We start from the raw sequence: 20,463 nt of genomic DNA on the forward strand, positions 1-20,463 counted from the left end.
TTGAAATACCCTTTTTTTATTGTTGGCCTTGAGGCTGATCTATAGATGATGTATAGTCTAGAATACGATATGTCATATAAAACCATTTGAATTAGCTGGACTAAGGATTTTAATTTTAAAGGAACTGCCAAGAAAAAGCTAATTTATGTGCACAAGGGTATTTAATCTGGGGAAATAAATTCAAATATGCAAATATACTGTACCGTCATCTTTACATTTCTACTGAATAGCATCTATAACAGTTTGGAGCTCTAACTGAAATGACTACAGGAGCAGAAGCTATATTTCCTTAAGCACATTTCCAAAAAAACTGCTTTTATATATATATATATATATATATATATTAAAAAAAAGATTACGCTGGATTTGAGTTGATCGATATTTCTTTCTGTTGTTTATTTTTCTGAAAGCAGAAAGGGTCTGCGGGGGTAAGACGGGTGTCATGGTAATGTTAGCCTTCATGGTAAGTCACATGTGTCTTTGAACATGTTTGAATGAGAAGATACAAACCATGCATATGTATTTGAGTTAGCATGCGTGTGCCGATGCCGCTGGGGTTTGCTCGAAGTGGTGTAATCTATCATACTTAATTAATTATGGTCCCACACTGAAGTTATCCTGTTGCTCAATCTGTGACACATTACAGGAGGAGAGACCCAGATAAACTCTCAGAGGCTGAAAATACCGCAGGTTTTTTTTAAGTCTCCCTCTCTGCGCAGGCTGATCCACCATGACGGTTTTGTCGGCTTCACATTACCATTCAAATAAAGAGGCTATTCAAAGGACCACTGGTAGAACATAAAAATAGAAATTAAATTGTTTTTCTTTCTCATGGCACTCTCTTTTTTTGTCTTTCTAGCTTAAGCTCCCAATCATTTTTAATTTGTTGAGTCTGGGGATGGGGTGGAGGTGGTGGGCTGGTTGATAAAAATGTGCAGAGGAGTCCAAATGCAAAAGGAACTATTCATCTTTGATTACAAGGCAAATCCAATCTCTTTGGTAGAGAACAATGACTCACAAAGCTAGGCAGACATAAAACAACCAAGGTATGTTCATTTCTTGAAGAGAATTGATTGCGATAATCTGAGCGAACAACAAACAAGAAAATGGCAAGAACAACCACTGGGCATGAAGTTGGTTTACCGACAGGCCGCATGATGAAACGGGATCATTTCAAACAACCTGTGCCACTGAAAAAGTACAACAAAGTGAATGCAAAGGCCTCTGGGGCTTAAAATGTATGTAGATGTTCTAACAGTCGTGATCTGCTTACAAGATTTTTAAGTGCAGGAATATGTGCACAAAGGAATTAAAAGACAAGAATATTAAATAATAATATATAATAATAAAATGATTAGTGCCATTTGGCAGCATTTTAACTCCAACTTTGGCCATTTTTTATATTGTGCAGACTGCAGACTGTAAATAATGAAGTAGCTGCTGGTCAATGACAGTGAAATATCTGTCCTGTGGTTTTTAGGTTTATCCAGGCACGTCTCATGGATACTCACATGGATTAAGATCCGGGAAGCTTGGAGGCCATATAAACATCTTAAGCTCTTTTTTCGAAAAGTAATTTTGCAGTGTAGGAGGGTGCGTTGTCCTGCTGCGGGAAGATGCAGCCATCAAGGAGTGCTGTGGTCTATAACAACATTTAGGTGAGTGGTACGAGTAAAAGTAACATCTGCACAAGTGCTAGTTTCCTGGGAGAGCATGGCACCGTAGAGAGATGATCAATGTTCTTCACTTATATTAGCATGAAGAAAGTTAAGGTAACATCGGAAAAGTGTTTGAACCATGAAACTATGCTTCTGGTTGTTTTACAGAAGTACACCAACCTTTGTTACGCACATTAGCAGGCTTGAAACTGCATGCAGGCCTGTGCATGTGCAGGGTTCAGACAGATATTTGTTTCTACAGCAGTGGCATTATTTCCCAAAACTGCTGGGGAAGACAAAAAGCAAAAAAAACTGATATATTCTCCAGTGATTCTGGATGTGAACACCGACATATACAGCAACTCGCATCACGCTATTTGATTTTAGCTAGCCTTTAAATAGTAGTAGTGAGATAGTACTTGCTCGTGGAGGTTGCAAGTTCTTCCACTGAGTAGCTGACTCTTAGACCTTTTTGGATGTTGACATGAATGTTGTGAGCTGCATGAATGAAAACACACTGTTGACATCATGAAGGAAGTGAGCAGATTGTATCGGACACAGATTGATTGCCCTTGAAATTCAACTAAATTGCTTAGCTTGTAACAAGCTTTATTTTCTACATTAAATTATCATTAAAATGCTATTAGTGCAATTAGTTGATTTTCATTTTGAACAACAGCTCTATGGTGACCAAGAAAGGGGCGGGAGGAAAGATGCAGCGTGAGTAAAAATAACAAAAATAAAAATAGGGTGTATGAGAAGAGATGAGGTGAGTCAGGAGGGAGCGAAGTGACATGAGAGCAGTGGGTGATGAATATTAAGCAGCTGTAGCGATTAGGGTGGTGCTGCGGAGTGGCACTGTGACAGTGACATTGGCTGCCATTGGCAGTCCATGCCATGGTGATTCACTGGAACCTGCTTCATTTGGGCCATAATTAGCTTAAATGTTTAGAGAATGAAAAATTCATCATCACTTTGAATCTTGTTAATTGGGGGAGCCATCAGGCATTAATAGAGGCCATTTGGATGCTCGGTGTTTAAGTATGCATGTGCGTGTGCAGACAAACTTTAGGCATGAGCACGTGTGTGTGCGAGTGGGTATTTGAGAGGGCGCAGTTTTGCACTCACTTTCCCAGAAGAAACACTTTCCATGGACTCCAAAATTTGCCAGTTTTTTAATCAAAGCAGCGAAATAAGCGCCTTAAAAACGATAAGAATATTATTGGCAGCAGAGAGGAATTATGCGGCTACAATCAAGACTTACCAGCATATCTTATCATGCAGTTAAGTGACAATGCATTAACACAGCGAGCTGGACTGGGTCAAGATGGTAGCTCATCAAAGTGTGTGAAGACCAACAGCAAATTTCAATAGTGGCAACTTGTTGTGTGTTTAGCTTGTAGTTCCTTGCCAGATAAGCATTGCAGCAGTGAGGGGAATTTAAAAAGAGCTAATGTGTTTTTCCTTGCATGTATTCTCTGTGCTGTAAATTAATGTTAGAAAGACAACGTGAAACGGTGTAAAATGATAAACAAATCTTTCAGAGAAGAGACAATAAAGTCTTCCAACTCATTCTCATACAGGATTAAATTAGAAAAGTACAGCCGCCGGTCTTTCACTTCCTAATTGTTTGCAATAATGAGAGAGCTTTCCATGCCTTTCGAGAGGAAACACTGCACGGTGTTCAGAATAAGTCCATCCGATTCATATAAATCAAAGAAACAGCTGAATAAGTCAGAGAAGGACAACTGAAGAAAAAAAAAAGTTCTCCGGATGAAAAGACAGGCTGATCACCAATACTGTGAATGCTGATTTGCATTTAATAGACCGCTGAGGGTGGATGCATCGCTATTAGTTGAATGATCATGTCCTGATGTAGCAAAGACTACTTTTTGTCTGTTGAAGCAGGATAGATTAAGAGCAGCAGTTGTGGTGGTCAGTGGCGGCTGCCAGCAGGAAGAAATTAAGCCTTATGTCCATTTATCTCCTTGTAGTGAAGCTCCTGCCAGACCACCGTGACAGTGAACAATAGCAAGCCAGTGTAGAGAGAAATAAAAGCTTGTAGCATCTAAGTGTTGGATTTAGTTTTTTTTTGTAAGTGGCAAGCGAGTTCTTTAGTTTTGTTCACCTGGCTGGCTGTTCTATACACCGTGGTTTTCTTATTCAGTCGGTCATGGAACATGGCACCGCATGTCTTACATCTAAACTGACTTTCAGCAGCCACATCAAAGCTGTCACCAAGGCAGCTTTTTTACCATCTCAGAAACAGATATGTTCAGAGAATATAAACCTAGCAGAGCTCTTAGATCCAAGGACTCAGGTCAGCTGGTCCAGTCCAGAGTCCAGACAAAACATGGAGAAGCAGCATTTAGCTGTTATGCTGCAAACAAGTGGAACAAACTGCCAGTGGAGATTAAAGGGTTTGTTTGTGTGTGACTTAAATACAACACCTTGAAAACTGCAGTGTGCGAGGAGGACACAGTGTTTATGCGACAGACAGCCAGGCTGCAGAGCCCAACCCAGTCTGGACCAGCTCAGCCCAGCCCAGCCCGGCCCAGCCGACACTAATCCATCATCGCCACCACTGAATCATCACGGTGTCAATAAACGCAGGCGGCAATGCATTACGGACATGTGGCAGGCTTTCGCGATAATGACATTGAGAAGTCCCCTTGGGCTGAAGGAAAAGCCTGGGCGCATGACACTCTTGCTTACAGAGGCAATAATATATGGAAATGCATCAGTGTGCAAGATGAGGGAGAGGAGGGGCTGTTTAGAGCAAAAGATGCAGGAAATGGCCTTCAGTGACCACTTCTTCATCAGTTTGCAATGTGGACTCATCCAAATCCTGAAATCAATGACGAGGATCGTTTCAGATTCAAGCTTCTGCAAACAAGCCGTGTTAAAAGCAATCTGATATGTCAATACCCCGTTTCTGCCTTATCTTGCTCACGAGCAGCTCAGCTTATAGTGCAATACGATTTGGACATGTGACACATTAGATACAGTGCCGGCAATCACGGGCACGCTGTGGGGCACAGAGGGAGGCCCAAACTAAGAACGGAATGAGCAAATACCGCACAGTTAGTCGTGGTTTCTGTCGTCCTCTTATCTCGTGGCCGACATTGAGAGCAATCGTCCCGTTTATCTCTCACCTTCACACAAACACACACTCATATGTTCACCAAATGTAAAGCCAAACTCCATGGTGATAGCGTAGATGTGCCATGAACACATGAACAGGTATCAAAAGCTTATATGGCTATTCTGCTCTGTGAGGTGTAACACTGCAGCTCATCTGCCAGGTGCCAGTTAATCCTGCAACTGTACAAAAATCCCAAACTTAAATTTCCCTTTCTGCATTTAAATGAAAAGTTTACTTGGTTGCTGTGGCTGAGAAATTTGCATTAGCCTGGAGGTCATTGAGGTTCTATGAAACCCATTCAACACCCACCATTACACATTTGAAAATTAAAACTATTTTGACTTCAGTTAAGTGGTATTTCGGAGTAAAAATAACTCCTCCGGGGCTCAAAGCACGTTTGCACTTGAAGTTACCGGCCAGATTTAACCCCGATTTGATTTAGTTTTCAAACATACAGATTGAGGTGAAAATACCATCTGTGAAAATGAAGCTACTCCTTACATAGAAGGTACAGGTATGCTGAATTGTTACGAAAGCGTCGAAGAACTTATTATTACTTACCATTCTTTTTCGTTGTGGTTCATATGAGAAGACAGCAACACGGATGCAAAAGTCAAAGATTGAACTGCCTAATTTTGTGCTGCACATCACATAAGAGTGATAATGCTACCGTGGCTTGAAATGCTCAACAATTAAAAGCAGTCAACAGATAAGCAATTGGCAAAATTAACAATTGATCAGTGTGGTAATGTAATCTGAGCATGTTGCACCATAATCCACAGCATGTTCCAAGTGTCAGGAACAAAAAAAAAAAAAACAAAACGTGAGGCAGGAAATGACACACAAAAAAAGACCAGGGGTGTTTGCTGATAGAATAAAAGTCTTGATTTATTTCTGTTTATCTATACATTAAACAGGTGTTCCTGAATGCAGCAAGAGAAAACACAGAACAGGATGCTAAGCGTCAAAGAGTTGCTCGCATAGCAGAGGTGTGGCCGGTTTAGCAAAGACATGTACACTCTCAATCGCACATAACTGTCACGTTTTCTGTAAAAGTAGAGTTGCCTATGGGAGGCTACAGTAGGGTGAGGGAGTGTTTACTGTCTTGAATTCTTTTCACATTATCGTACCAACTGGAAAAACTCCATACAGTAAAAACCCTGTCGTTCCCTTAAGACAACTGCAAAGCATTTCTAATTACACACAGGTATACCAAGCAGCCCTGTATAGATCAATTCAATTCAACTCAAGAGTTCAAAACGTAATAACAGTCCTATACGGATTTGTCATATCGCCGTTGTCCCATTTGAGTCAATCTTGAAACATTCGGCTCTCTCCTGCCATCTGTCTCAGTGGTTGACCGTCCACCAACAGTGATGTGGTACCAGGTTAATAACTCAACACCTGCATAGGAATTCTACAACACACAGACTCTCTGGGTCATTTCCCTGGACCAGAGCAAAGCTCACAACGGAACCATTATATAAAACAGTCCAACGAATGGCTTAAGTGCTTACGTAAAACCAACTGCTGCTGCGCATCTGAGCACAGACTACTGACAGTAGAGAGGCGCCGGCATATTTCAATGGTCACAAACGCGGTTGGGGCAAAGAAAACAAAAACAAAACACATATATTCTAAAAGATGGACCGTCTTAACACGCCGGAGCAGAAAAGATCCCACCGGTGTTAACAGGGCATCTTCAAATGTAATGCACTTTTAGTAGATACTTAATTCATAGTTTAAGACCAAGATCACATTTGAATCCTCTCACACCGAGGAACAAAGACACAACTGGAGAATCAGGGATTACAGCGAAAAGCCACGTGGATCCAAACGACTGTTCCAGTTGATCTCCATATTTTGACACATTCTCTTTTCATATGGGTAAAGTTTTGACCTTAAAACCAGGAGTGCCTCTGAAACTCCTCATCTGTAATATAAAAGAAGTTGGACTCTTGCTGAGGACTTCCTCTGCCAAAACACACGCTGCCCAGTCTGAATTATATTTCCTATATGACAATCTGGCATGCGATTGGTGAACAGTGGTAACCTTTAGATTCAACGATGTAATCTGTGTGTATGTGTGTGTGTGTGTGTGTGTGTGGGATAATAATCATGTCGCGGTAACCTGACAGGTATTTTTTGTTTTTTTTTTCCTTTTTGTCAACAAGTAGAAATGCATATTTCTGAAAATAAACTGCAACTATGTAAAATAGATAGACAACAGGTGCTAGAAGCAAATGCATCCACTGAAAGTCAGCAACTTCTGAGGTACTTCTGAAACTCACAGCTGAGCATGTAATCACTATCTACAATATTTGGATGGATAGCATATAGTTGATACAGTAATAGCAGGGTTATCGGCCTTGCGAAATAGTTTGGCTTAGAATCTGATAAGCTGAGGGGATAGTGGCGGCTGACACACCTGAATAAAACACGGCTGTATGACGATAAAAACATAGAAAAACAGCACCATTTGAGGTCCGATAGATCAGCTTTTTGAACTGTTTGCTGGTAGCACCGTCAACCAGTAAAAATCTCAGAATGCAGTACAGAAACAGAACACAGCCACTGATCAACTGCACAACATAGCAAAGAGCAAAGATATATATATTCAGAATGACCCCCCCCTCACACAGAAATCCTCTTACAGCAGCATCTTTAAGCAGGTAATAAATCAGATTTCTCCTAAGAATGATATTTGTGTATTGAGGTGTTTTACACGTTTTATATGCTGAACATGTTAAGATTAACCAGGAATACCTTTTCCCTATAGATTTTTCTTTTCTCTTTTTTTTTTTTTTTTAAATATACACACAAGTTTACAGTCACTGACAAACACCAGAGTAACAATGAGGTAGGACGGTGAAGTAGGATGAAGTAGAACCGGTTTGTGGATTGTATACAAAGTTACTGATACATTTAATAAAAATATAGGCCTAACAATGTGTTTTCCTCCTGTTTGATATTGTATTTGAAACAGTAATGCGTCCGGTGCACATTTAGCATTGCTAAAAATTCCACCACGGAGCCATTTATCTTGTTCCACAGAGCAGAGCAGAAAAACGATCTCCCGATCACGCCGTCAGAAAAACAACACAAAGCGCCCTCACCGCTGAGGCTTTGACAGGTGTTCAACACATAAGCCATAACGCCGAGCGAGGAGGACAGGCTTTGCTATTATCTTGATACATGTGAATCTTTTTTTATTTATTTATTTTTTTTAAATCTAGTTGATATGTTGACATGTCGGGAGAGTAAGGAACAAGAGGTGGCACGAGAAGAGGATCGGAGCCAGCGAGTTGTCGTTTCCTGCCTACAGCTACTGACGTGTGGCAGTGGGAGGACTGGAAGCCAAACTAGGTTACAGGTTGTGTAATATACAAGTTACTAATATGCCGCTAAAAACCCAACACTGCTCCTCTGCGAGTGACTTGGTATATTTGAAAGAGATTGGCCTTGCCATCACAGATTGCGCTAAATCGGGGTTAAAGCATACAGCGCTTTCTTACGGCTTTCATCCACCAAAGATGGTTTTAGTTAGGGGATTAGGGCTTAATCGCCCTCCAGGAAACCAGCCTTTTAAAACAATTTAACATTTCTGATGGTGTAATAGCTCTACGGATGCTCTTTCAGGATTTTAACCACACCCCCCTTTGGCATCAAACAACAAAGAAACAAACACACAACGTTTTCAGCAAGGTTGCTTCGCACGGCAGAAAATTATTATTATTTTCCTTCTTTTTAAAAAAATAAAACAAAATCGCATGTATTTTAAATACACCCTCCCACACATGGACCGCATGTTACTTTTTAAAAGGAAAAACAAAATAATGATGATAATCTAAAGCTAAATGGACACTGGGAAAGAGCATTATAGTGACTTGTGATTCTCTAAGCTCCATTACTTTGGCGTGGGCTCTTGCAAACCCTGCTGACAATTCAGTCTGTAACCAACTTTGTTCTTCTTCAGCTTGACCTCATCACTCAATACTTTTTTATATATAACACGTATTACACAGACAGCAGCGGGCCACACTAAGTTAAAGCATAGATTCCAGTCCGCTTGTACATTCCACTGATAATGTCTTGAAACTGATGAATCCCGTTTTCCAGTGAAGAGTTGTTGTTTCTCGTTAATCTACCAAGTAATGGTCCAGGCGGCCGTAGCAGAGCTGTGCATTCCAGTTCCGACATTATTTAACTTGTGAAAATCTGGCCTTTAACAACCCAAATGAATCTTTTAAATTGTACTGTTAAATATTAAATCTACTGAGCATTTTTTTTTTTTTTTGGGGGGGAACCATTAGCACATCAGGGGCACATCTGACGGAGCTAAAAGAAAACTTTATCCGATAACCAATTTCTGCCCAAATGAAAACATCTTTGAAAAAAAAAAAAAAAAAAAAAACATATTCCAAGGTGCTTGATAATACAATAACTGTTAGGCCTTAATATATAAAGACATTGAAAAAAGACAAATACCACACACATATTTCCTTAAGATTGAAGAAATTGCTGAGAAGTTTAAAGTGCATTCGATGTAAATTACTTGTGTCGATCGTTACTGCATCTTAACTGTTGAGCGCAATGGCTTTAACTACACAGATGTTGATCTTACCGCGGCAGACCATCAGGTACGTCACCAAGTGAGGTTTCTAAGATGACACGTGTTGCGAGTGTAATGTAGGGGCTCTGTTAAAGTGAGTTTTTAAGGAAATCCCCGTCTCTCTCGTTCCGCTGAGATTACTTTGGCTATAAAAGGAGGTGGGTGAAGACTCCGCTGATCAACATTTGGACACAACATCAAGCTTAAAGCCAACAGTTCATATGAAAAAGAAAAAAAAAGATGATTTTCCGACAAGAAACACGAGGAATCAACAGCTCACATGGAATCACGACACTGAGAAGCTAAAAACTTGATCGGAAAACTCGAAACTTGAAAGATGATTACAAAGAGAAAAATATAGATGTTCGGTGACAAAAATAAAAAGATGTATTTATGTACACTAAAATATCTCTAAAATAGCTTAACAAAAGGCTTATCTGAACTTTTGAAATAACAGAAACCAAGACGGACAAAAAAATTATAGAAATATACCAAAAAAAAAAAAATTAAAAAAAAAGAGACAAACAGGAATCTAAAGTGTGAAGAGGAGAAAGGCTTGATGGGCAGCTCTGCAGCAGATTCACAGTTAGCCACAGCTAGGTCACAGTTGAGATTTCAATCTGCAGCGTTTAGTTCCAGGCTGCAGACGGCCTCACAAGCCATTTTGGATCAAAACAATACAAAAGGGGGGAAAATATATATATATATATATATATATATATATATATATCAGAAAAAAAAGAACATTTTTAAAAGTGAAGATGGCATTGCTTGGAGGAAATTGTCACCGGAGCAGCCGTTCTTCCTTCCCCAGTGGTGTGGCTTAAACAACGGGGGATCATTATGGGGTTCAGCAGGGCCAGACAAGCTCAACATGGAAAAAGGTTGCAGCAGACAGCTTTACCCACAGCTGGTACTGCTTCCACAAGAGGATGACCTGGACCGTGCAGAGCTGTGCTCTGAGTCTCGTCTGGGCGGTAGCCTGGCTCAGCGCAACCTAATGGTGCAAACCATTCAGAAAAATAGTACCTGGCCACCTCTTACATTCTCACAGCAAAGTGCAGGGGAAGCTTCACCACTTCAGCTTACTATACATTTACAATCACAGCTTACTAGAAAAACCCAGGGGCATACCAGTCCCTGGTGATTGCCAAATCCTTTTAAGGCCTTTCCATGCATTGGCATGCCGGTACCACTACAACTCAACAGTCAAGTTTCAAGAGTTAATGCACAAACATCCCATCAAAACCGTTCTTGTGCTCATACGTTGATGGGAAATGTTTAAAACTAATACAAAACAAATACAGCATTTTTTTTACTCGACCTGGGAGGCAGAACCTCCTCTAAATCTCTCTTTTTTAAAAAGTTCCGTGTTAAGGGAAAGCACATATTTAAAATCAATCTCTTGGATCAACAGCATCTCTGCTGCTAAATCAAATATGGCTGTTATTAATTAAGACTTGTGCATTTGAGACCCTGATGTCCCATCCTTTGCAGCTAAGTACCAACGCTCAAACCTCCAGCAGCTACTGGATAGTCACCGATTCAACAGTCAAATGCTTGCACGTCTAAGACCTAACGCAAGCTAGCATCATCTTTACAGCATCAAAAGACTTTACCTACGGATATAACCCTCTTACTTTTTAAAAGTTCAAGGACTTAAAATGGTGTTCTGACACAGAACAATAAATTAACAATCACATCTCACTTCTCTTTTGACACATATGCACACACCTCAATAAACCACGTCTCTGTACCAATGCCACGCTAAAGCTTATAAAATCACTCACTCCAGCTCATATCGAACCATCTCACGTGTTCAGTTTCTAACTGGTGGGTAAAGCTGTCTGTCAGCCAATCCGAAAAGTGACAGATGTGATGCTCATCTCAAGGGGAGGATGGGAGAGCATAACCAATCCAATATATAAAAGAAAATATGACGGCTCTTGAAACGATGACAGCATTTCCCAACCACCCATATGGAGTCCCCTCCACATCCTGCAGACCACGCGGGGGCAGAAGGCGCCGACGTGACGGTCGATCACTATATGCCATCGTAGGTGAAGTTTTCCATCTTGACTGTCTGTCTGATGAGCAGCTTGGACTCCCGCCGCTCCTCATTCTTGATGGACTTGTTGATGTCCATTATTTTTTCACAAATGTATTTGTTCACTTTGGACAATCTCTGCGTAATCTCTGCACTGTCGGCTGTCTCTTGAGACACTCTGTCGTAGAGACACTCTGGAGAAGGAGCGAGTGTGAGTAGTCAGAGGACATTAAATCAAAAACTGCTCATCCTATCTCTGATGTCTACAAGATGTATTGTTTATTTTTTTTTTGTACCTATTATTTTCCAGCTTAACTCGATTTAAAGACTTACTTCTGGAGAGAAAAAACAAACATCTTTTGTGTCTTGACATTATTTCTTCAAAGGTTTATCTTACCTCTGACAATTTTGAGCTTGCTGGGTGACAGTGGAGGTTTGGGCAGGGCGTCTTTCTTCTTTTTAGTTGCAACCCCTGTGACGCTACGATTTTTGAGGGTTTCAGTCCCCCAGATCATCACAGCTAGGTTCTTTGTGAACTTGGAGTCTCCCTGGGTCCGCTGAAGTTGGTGCCACTTCTCCTCTTCCACCCAAATCCCACCGCCAAGATGTACCTGCAGCATGTAAAATGAAGGTAGCAAAAGACACCACTTAAAGTTTCTTGGACAATGATATATGTTGTAACCAGCTCAGCTTCAAGTTCAGAGCATTACGAATCTTTTAGCCACGTTTTCTGTTGTCTATAAGGCTATGTTCATACGTAGCCGGGTATTTTTAAAACCGAATGTTTCCCCCCCTACGTGTGGATGGGGCCTAAGATGGGATCAGACAAATACACAGTGTGGCTCTAAGGCAACTGTCACCAATAAACATTCAGTTTGGGCCATTATTGTCAAAGACTAAATTTCCTGAACAACTCGTAAAAAGGAGGATAATGGTGAGGCCGCAAGAAATTAAATAAATGTTTGTTCATTTCATACCACATATTCACACTCAACTTTTCACTTGAACACACAATGGTAACCAAACCAACGCCAAAACGTTCAAAATGTGAAGGTGTCTCCTTTAGGTGGTAAATATCCAGTTTGAATGTACTTAACAACTTAAGACTAAAAGGTACCCTCCAAGAGGGACTACTCTTCACCAGCTAGGAAACGTAAATAAGTTCAGGCCACTAGCTGGTGGTAACATGGATTACCACCTTTATGAACTTAACCAGGAGCTCTTTCATGTCAGTGCACATTGCATAAACACTCCAAGCTGATTGGCAGCCCTGGCAGACTGCCTTGATCTTCTAGGTGAGCTAACGCAACAAGGGGCATGTGCGACTCTCTTTCCCGCCTCTATTCTCTTATTGGCGTAAAGTCTTTAGGCAAGCATCCAAAAAGCTTTTCGCTGTGCGGCTAATGTGCTTTAGGATGCAGGCCAGCAGACAAGCCTTTTACTGTCCTCTAGTTAGACAAGATTGTTTTCATCCTCCCAACCCTTTGCCCCCGTTTATCTGTTTCTCACCATCCCCCATTCTTCTTTTCTGTCCCCCCCCTTTGCACATTCACTAGGGCTAACCTGTCAGTCACTTTAAATTCCTCTCGTGCAAATAATTAATAAGGGGTCTCTGATGTAGGAGAGTTCTAATTTGCAAGTGTTCTTCACGCTTGAAGTGGCCACAGGCCCCACAGCTTGTAGTACCAATTCCCCCCCTGTCATCAGAGACAGGTCGCTGGTTGAGTTACAGCAGTGGGGGGAGTAAAGAACCCTAACAGGCTAATAAACACTGATGATGCTGGCTGGGCTTGCAAGAACAATAATAATCTTCTCAACCTTGTTTACCTGCTAGGGCAGGGCAGCAAAGGGGAAAGGACTGATTAAGTATGACAGCGTGCTTCTGAGTTCACGGGCACTAATAGGAAATGCTGCATTTCCTACAATATCAGGCCAATAGACAGGAATAAAGGCGAGGGAAGGGATGGCTGTTAGGTAGGGGTTCGTAAGGTCATGTGAAGTTACGGGTCCTCTCTGTTTTAGCACATAAATCAAAGGTCAAGTCAAAGATAAAAAGGAGGAGACGCCTACAGAAATGATCATAACTGAAAACAAGGCTCGTTTTAAAGCTGACTGTGCTTACTTTAACACACATTTTAAAGCATCATATAAAATGTATCTCTGACAATGTCAAAAATGTTCTGGAAATCCATTTCTAGAGCAACAAGATAAACGAAACAGACAAAAAAAAAAAATATCACAAAAAGATGATGATGGTTTGGTGAACATGTGATCCGCGGGGAAAGTCCAGCACGACTGCATTATAGTGCAGGGCTGCTTTTTAGTCCAGTTCGACTTACCTTGCCATCATTGCAGGTGTACACTGTTCTGGGTGAGGGCGAGTAGCTGGAACTGGTGTTGGCTTCTTCTCTGCATGTCTCCTGGGCCTCAACAATTGGTTCAACCACTTCTGCCTTGATTGTCTGAGTGCCATTGTCATGCATAGGCTCTAGGAGACAAAGAGGCATTTCACATTGTATACATGTATACGCAGCAATGGGAACTCTGTCTTTAGTATAATCACTCATCAACTGATGGTCAGCTTTAGACACTATGATACAACAGTGTTGTAGTGGACAGTGAACACTTTAATCTCTGGAGTAGTGCGGCTTTGAGTTTTCACCACTGGAACAGTGCCCGACTGCTTGTTTGTTTCCGTCGTGCCGTCAGTCTGGGCTTCCCCATGGCTTGCAACAGGCAGTTATTTTAGCCCAGTAACTAAGCTGGCTTGGTGGCTGGCCACGCTAAGCTCCAATGCTGCTGATGAGTTTTTATATCAGTAAACGCTCTCCTGTCTCTGTCTGACATTTTCCCAGGGTGCACTAATCTTTAGCCTGTCCATTAGATGGTCTAGCCAGCAGTCGGGCTCCTTTGTTTGGACCTACATGGGGTCTGAGGTTAACACTAGCATCTGGCAAAGCTTGACTTCGTGCATTGCTGTGCAATGCTATGACACCACTTTTAATCACACGACTAATGTATTCTGTTCAACTGCCTGTGCTGGATTTACCTGTTTAGAAATGGACCATTCCAAATCCTTGAGCTGGATTATCATCTATATTACATAACACATTACCACCTATGTCTGTTTTTTAACTGCTTACACTGCATCCCACTAAGTGTAAAGTGGGAGATCTGTCTATCTATTCCACATCCTCTTACAAAGAGTGTGCTGCACAGGAACTAAGGCTGCGGCGTCATTATGATACACTACTCTGTAAAAGCGGGTTTTACAGTATCAGCTGATTGCAGTTCATTCGCAAAACTGCTCCACTATCAAACCATAAAGAGTTTTCAACTACTGCTTCGGTTTCAAATGGAAAAGCTCATTCTGTAACACACTTGTAATGCACAACAACAGCATGATGCATTAACTACTCACAGAAACAACAGGTGTGCAGCAGCTCCTAGGAAGTGACACCGATTCATATCATTCTCATCTTTAGCATCTTTACCACATTTACTGATAACTCATTTTTAGTAATCAATAACAAATTTACAAACACACAGAAGTGTCATCTTATTGAAAAGGTTTCAATGTCCTAAAGTGGGCTACTTTTTTCCTTTTAAATAAAAAGTGTTGCATTTTAACAAACTGTCTTTGTATCATCGAAACATTTATCAATTATTCAGTTGAGTTGGAAAAACAAACAAACAAACAAAACCACATTTCCTTGAGGTCAGTTTTCTTTTGCTGGCGTTTCTAAAATTTTCAGTCAAGGCTGCTTGTGGACCAGTTTTTTGTTTCTGAACAGGCTGTATAGACTGCAAGAGTTGCTGGAGAGGCTTTGCATGGATATTCAACATCAAGACCCTTCTTATTTATAATAAAAAAAGTAGCCGCATCTGTAGTCATTTTCTATTTCACCCATTGTCTCAGTGCTCCCCCATCACCAACAAGCATGTAAGCTCCTCCTCATCTTCGTGGCATGAAACTTATTGTCAAGGTAGCTGACTGATGGCACTCTTCGTACGAATCGATTGATACCAATTGGTCGGCGCATTCAGGCTCAGAAACCATTATTCAGCCTTCCATAAAAAACATTTGTTTGCCTTTGAAGTAAGAGTTTTAATTCTCAATCAAATTTGGTAGACATTTATCTGTGACTTTTCCTAAACATATAAGGTAAAAGGTTATAAATCAACTTTGAGCATAGGCAGCAGCGGTTTGTGTGTTAGTGTGAATGGTCCTGGTCTCTCACCGCTGCCCAGTCTCATCAGAAGTACGTCTTGCAGTCTCCTGTTGAAGTCCCTCAGTTCTTTGACTTCTGTCAGCAAGTTGCCATATTCCTTGAGCTTCTTGGCCTGCTGTACTAGCTGTCGACGGGTTCTCTCCAGCTCCTGTTGCAGCCTCCTCATCTCCTCCTCCTGTTGCCTGTAGCTATGAACCAACTCCTCGTACAGGACTCTTGGAACCACAGCAGCAGCTACCTCTGGCACACAATCCGTGTCCACCAACAAATGCTGCTGCTGCTGGCGATCATGTTGCCGATGCTCTACCTCTGTATCTTCCTCTTCGTCATCTGCATCATCTCCCTCCTCAGCCAGCCGTTCCTCATCCAGGTCCTCTTCCCCCTCCATGCAGGAGTGGGCTGCATTCCTCTCCAGGCGAGCCACTACTGCTGCAAGGCTCTTGGAGGAGTTGGAGAGGGGGCGCCCATGATCGTGAGACAGGGCCTGAAGGAAAAACCATTGAGGGAAGAAATGGACCACTGGTATAACATGAACTTTAATAACTACAATCTAACCGATGTAGGACTTAGATATAAATGTGTTTAGAACATTGTGAACATGTGTTTGATGGCATGAAAGATGCTTTTTATGCAGAACATAAAGTAGAGAAAGATGCTCGGGATAATTTAGATATGAAGCAACAATATATTTTGTCCAGCAAAGTGGCTTGAATTCAATTGTTCATGCCCTGAGCGCTGTCTGCAGGACCCAAGCACGGTAGGCATCAGCGCTGATCGGACACTGTTGCTCCAGATATCTTCATGGAAAGTTGCTGACTAGTTTGTGAAATTCAATGACATCTCAATTTTCCCTTTCTAAAATTCCACATATACATGTTTATGTCATTTATGTCAGCCAATATAACAATATCAGAACTATTTTACTTGCTAGAAACTGACAGCAGCTCTAAAAATCCGTTATCGGTCAGCTCGCAAACATCCTCTTAAAAGTTTTGCAAATTTTGTACACCTTCAGCGCAGAACTTGCTTTTTGTAGCTCACTTATACGTTACTACGCTATATTAGCATTTTCGTGGCTTTTCCCAGAAAAAAAGACGTTATTGCCACACAAGTCTTAAAGTGACACGACAAGCAGACTGCAATGGCTTTGTTTTGACTGTGCAGATCTTCACAGGAACTGAGGAGAGGAGACACTGAGTTCTTTGATGAGCCGCTCAGCGGATTTGTCGGTGAAAGGGCAGCTGTCCAGAGTGCTGAATTTGTGTTAATCCAGCATATGGTAAAAATAGAGTAGGGGATTTTGGATTTCTCCCAAGTTTATGAAAATGTAACACCAATTTCACAATGGAAATATCTGATTAGTGTATACATCATAGCAATATCACGCTTGACATTTCACATCAAGAAAAATTGGTGACATGAGTTTTTTTTTTTTCTTTCACAGATAAAACAAATGTGTATTTATAGCACTTTCACATACCAAGTAGTAAATTAAAAGTGTAATGCACTGATATTTCACATGTTTTTCTTTAAAACTGTCATAAAACTTCATTTTCAGGGTGATATTAAAAGAAACACAATGTGATATTAAAATATATATATATATATATATATAGGTGCTTTTGGTAGATTAAAGTCAATGACCAAATGTTTGCCAATCATTCAGTCAGTGACTCGTGATGCAATGCAAAACAACCAGAGACTACTTTAGGTTAGCCTACCTTTTTATGCCTGAGAGGCATTCTCTCCTCTCCAAAATTATTTTCAGTAGAGTTTCCTGAATTCTTGATGGACATCTTGGGAATTTTCATCTTCTTTTGCGTTATACTGTCTTCAAATTCGTCTACTGTATCTGTGAAACCACACAAAAAGTTCCTAATGAATTATATGGATTGGTCATAAAACGCATAGTTTAGCAACACAATCATTTCATCCAACTGTTGTTTGGACTCTCCTATCGGCCTCGTTAAACTAGCTTTAGCGCTGTGAGGTGAAGTGAAAGCTTTTCCGGAGGACTGCAGAATGATTCGTGCTGGCTGTCACAGACGCTGTGACTGTGTTGTCTACATTTTTCCGACTTGGCACTTCACACAACTCACATTCGGGATTATGGATGTAGGAACTATCAGACAGCGTGTGCAAACATAACTACAATTGCAGCGGGAACTATTAAAGTCGCCCGCACACTTCAACAAATTAGCATTATATCTTCTGAAGCGCCACGACGTTGACATGTTAGTGATGCACAGGTTGTTATGTGGTGTCACTCGGAAACTGCAGCACCGCACACACTCTGAGGCACAAAGCTACAGACTAGCCACTAAGCTAACCGCACACCAAATCCGTCGCAGTACCGTCTCACCTGCATTTCCAAACTTCTAACATGATAAGAGATTGAACATGGACTGCCAGATGTCTCAAGTAGTCTAGTGGCAGTTCTGTGTCCGCTGGCAGTTAACTGGCGCTTCGGAGCTAGCATGCTAATGCAGAACAAATATACATGCTAACGTTGCGTTAGCTTCATGTTGTAAACAAGCGTTGACACTCGCTAGCGTTGCATGCTACATATTTAGCGAAACGACGAGCACCGCTCTACTGAAGCAAAAGCGGTAACTCGTGAAGCACGATAATCTGACTATAATAGCAATTAAAGCACTGACAAGGTATGACAGCCTTCGAAACTTATATTAGCATATCTAAGTAGCATACCCAGCTAGCTACAGCCGAGGACGTTGTTGTTGCTATCAGTGTCAGACTCCAGCTGATCACGTCCTGACAGATCGGACGAAAAGACTCGCTTTGACACATTTCCGACTGGCGAGCTCAGAAATATTTCTTGTTCCGACAGAGAAAATGAGCATTAAAAACAGCGAAACTGGTGTGTCAGGAGGACAACTTACCTGCAAGGGCAAGGATCTGTGCTTCCCACGGCTGGCCTGCGCAGCCATTCTCTTCAGTTCTGTGAACCACATACACCTTCTGATTATCAAAATCTGTTTTGTGCAGAGGTCTGAAATCTTCGACATTTGAAACGGGCAACGCGTAGCACATATCGTCTTCAAAGAATCTAACAAAAGCATACATTATTTACTTCTCTTTGGTCCTGCACTTTGGATATATGGTTGACAGTTTTTCCTCACAAAGTATTAAAAGAATATACACATAGAGGGGTTGGGGATGGTGTCTGCGCTCGGCTACTCATGCCTGGTCCACATCACCAGGGTAGATCATCAAGGCATAAGTAATAGACATGACATTAACTTTGCTCTGGAGATACGTTAGGATGCAGGGGGGAACGGTTTTCAAAGAACAGTTTCTATATATTTTTTCATGATAAAAAATGTAAACAAATGAACATTTATAAGCTCAATATTTGTATTTATGAGCATTGCTTCCAGTGTAAAGGTTCATGATACATCAGTCTTCACATACATTAGCCTTATCAATTTAGACACCTATTAACTTTGTCCAGAAAGGGAATTGTTTCAGGGAACGATGAGAAAAGCCACCAGGATGACTATCTGCGCTGCTAGAATTGGTCGCTGTGTCCTTTCAAGTGTTTCCTGGTGTATGCTTCCCATCTGTTTCTTGCATCACACCTGGAACACTTAAGGCCAGCTGACAGAAAATGAACTCTTTGGTATTGTAAGGTGGTTTATACAAGAGGATGGATTTCTTTCAGTTGTTACTCTAATAGAGGGCACCACAGTCGATAAATGACACTAACAATTTCGTTCTGCTTCGGCTGCTGTAATTGAAAAGTAACTGATGCAGAACTGTATGGGGCCCTTTTTTTTTTTTCTTTTTTTTTACTTTGCTTCTCTGATATTTGGTTTCGTGGTTTCAGGCATTTAGTTAGTTATGATTATTCCTGTTTCAAATGCCAACCTCCTCATAATGTTTGTTCACTGTGCTGCATAACCGATCCTGGAGCCTGTTAGATGTATACAAGGGAGTTTAAAAACAAACAGACAAAGTGCTGAATGACAATCACTCCGAGAACATAACGAGAGTCATTTAATTTCAGTTATCAGGGACATATTTTAGGCTGTTTTCTGTGGAAATGAAGGGTTACATTCGCCAGCTATTTGAGAAACCAGTCTGCATCTTCTCTGTTGAGAATCAAGTCGAACATTCAGTCCTGAAAAAAAATACTATACAACTTCAGAAGTTATATTTTGGCCACATTTGAAAGTAAATGGACTAAAAGTCATTTTAAAGATTTTCCAAAGCTAAGCTATTGTTATCTTGCGCATCTATGTGCTGCTACTACTGATACCACACACGAAACCAGGAATGTGGGTGATAGACCAGAGATTTGAACAGCTTCTGAACAAGTCGAACAGAGGATTACCGTTAATCTAAGCCTCTGTTCAATGGCTTTTCTGTCCTCAAAGCTATGCTTGTAAACATAAGGCTGCTCACTTTGTGGATTTCTCTGTTTTTCAAGAGGACATTGTTTAGAAGAGAACACCTCTCCATATAAAAGTCTCTGCATTATTTCATTCCTTCAGACTGAAGGAGTTTAATCACGATGCCAACATCTTTCCTGTTTGGAAGTAGCCCACAATGATGCACAAGAAAGTATTTTTTATTTTTTTTTTAGATGATGAAAACATAGTTTTCTTTATTAAAACTGTGGCTTCGGCCCAGAACTAGGGAAGTGTGTGCATTACGAGCAACAACTCTGTCCTTTCCATACTGCTAACACTATATAGACAAAAGGCTGTGCACCAATAACGCATATCTATGTTTTAGTTGCTTTACTG

The 20,463-nt window shown here is 41.0% G+C and overlaps 2 protein-coding genes across 5 annotated transcripts in view; both read right to left on the reverse strand.

Annotated features, from left to right (window-relative positions):
* The window catches only part of agbl4 (AGBL carboxypeptidase 4), a 305,045-nt gene that overhangs the window by 66,232 nt on the left and 218,350 nt on the right, over window positions 1–20,463 (reverse strand). The window lies entirely within an intron of this gene.
* Window positions 5,666–18,884, reverse strand: bend5 (BEN domain containing 5). Of its 2 annotated transcripts, XM_075485309.1 has the most exons (7): window positions 18,777–18,884; window positions 18,595–18,653; window positions 17,416–17,546; window positions 15,704–16,178; window positions 13,802–13,950; window positions 11,860–12,073; window positions 5,666–11,656 (listed from the first exon to the last, which is right to left on the reverse strand). In XM_075485309.1, the coding sequence occupies exons 3-7, from the start codon at window positions 17,503–17,505 to the stop codon at window positions 11,460–11,462; spliced, it is 1,125 nt and encodes a 374-aa protein (XP_075341424.1). In that variant the 5' UTR covers window positions 17,506–17,546; window positions 18,595–18,653; window positions 18,777–18,884; the 3' UTR covers window positions 5,666–11,459. The 2 variants fall into 2 exon arrangements, with proteins under 2 accessions (XP_075341424.1, XP_075341423.1); XM_075485308.1 differs by having other exon boundaries at window positions 18,595–18,884.

This window comes from Odontesthes bonariensis, chromosome 15, assembly GCF_027942865.1.
Source record: "Odontesthes bonariensis isolate fOdoBon6 chromosome 15, fOdoBon6.hap1, whole genome shotgun sequence".
Taxonomy (NCBI): domain Eukaryota; kingdom Metazoa; phylum Chordata; class Actinopteri; order Atheriniformes; family Atherinopsidae; genus Odontesthes; species Odontesthes bonariensis.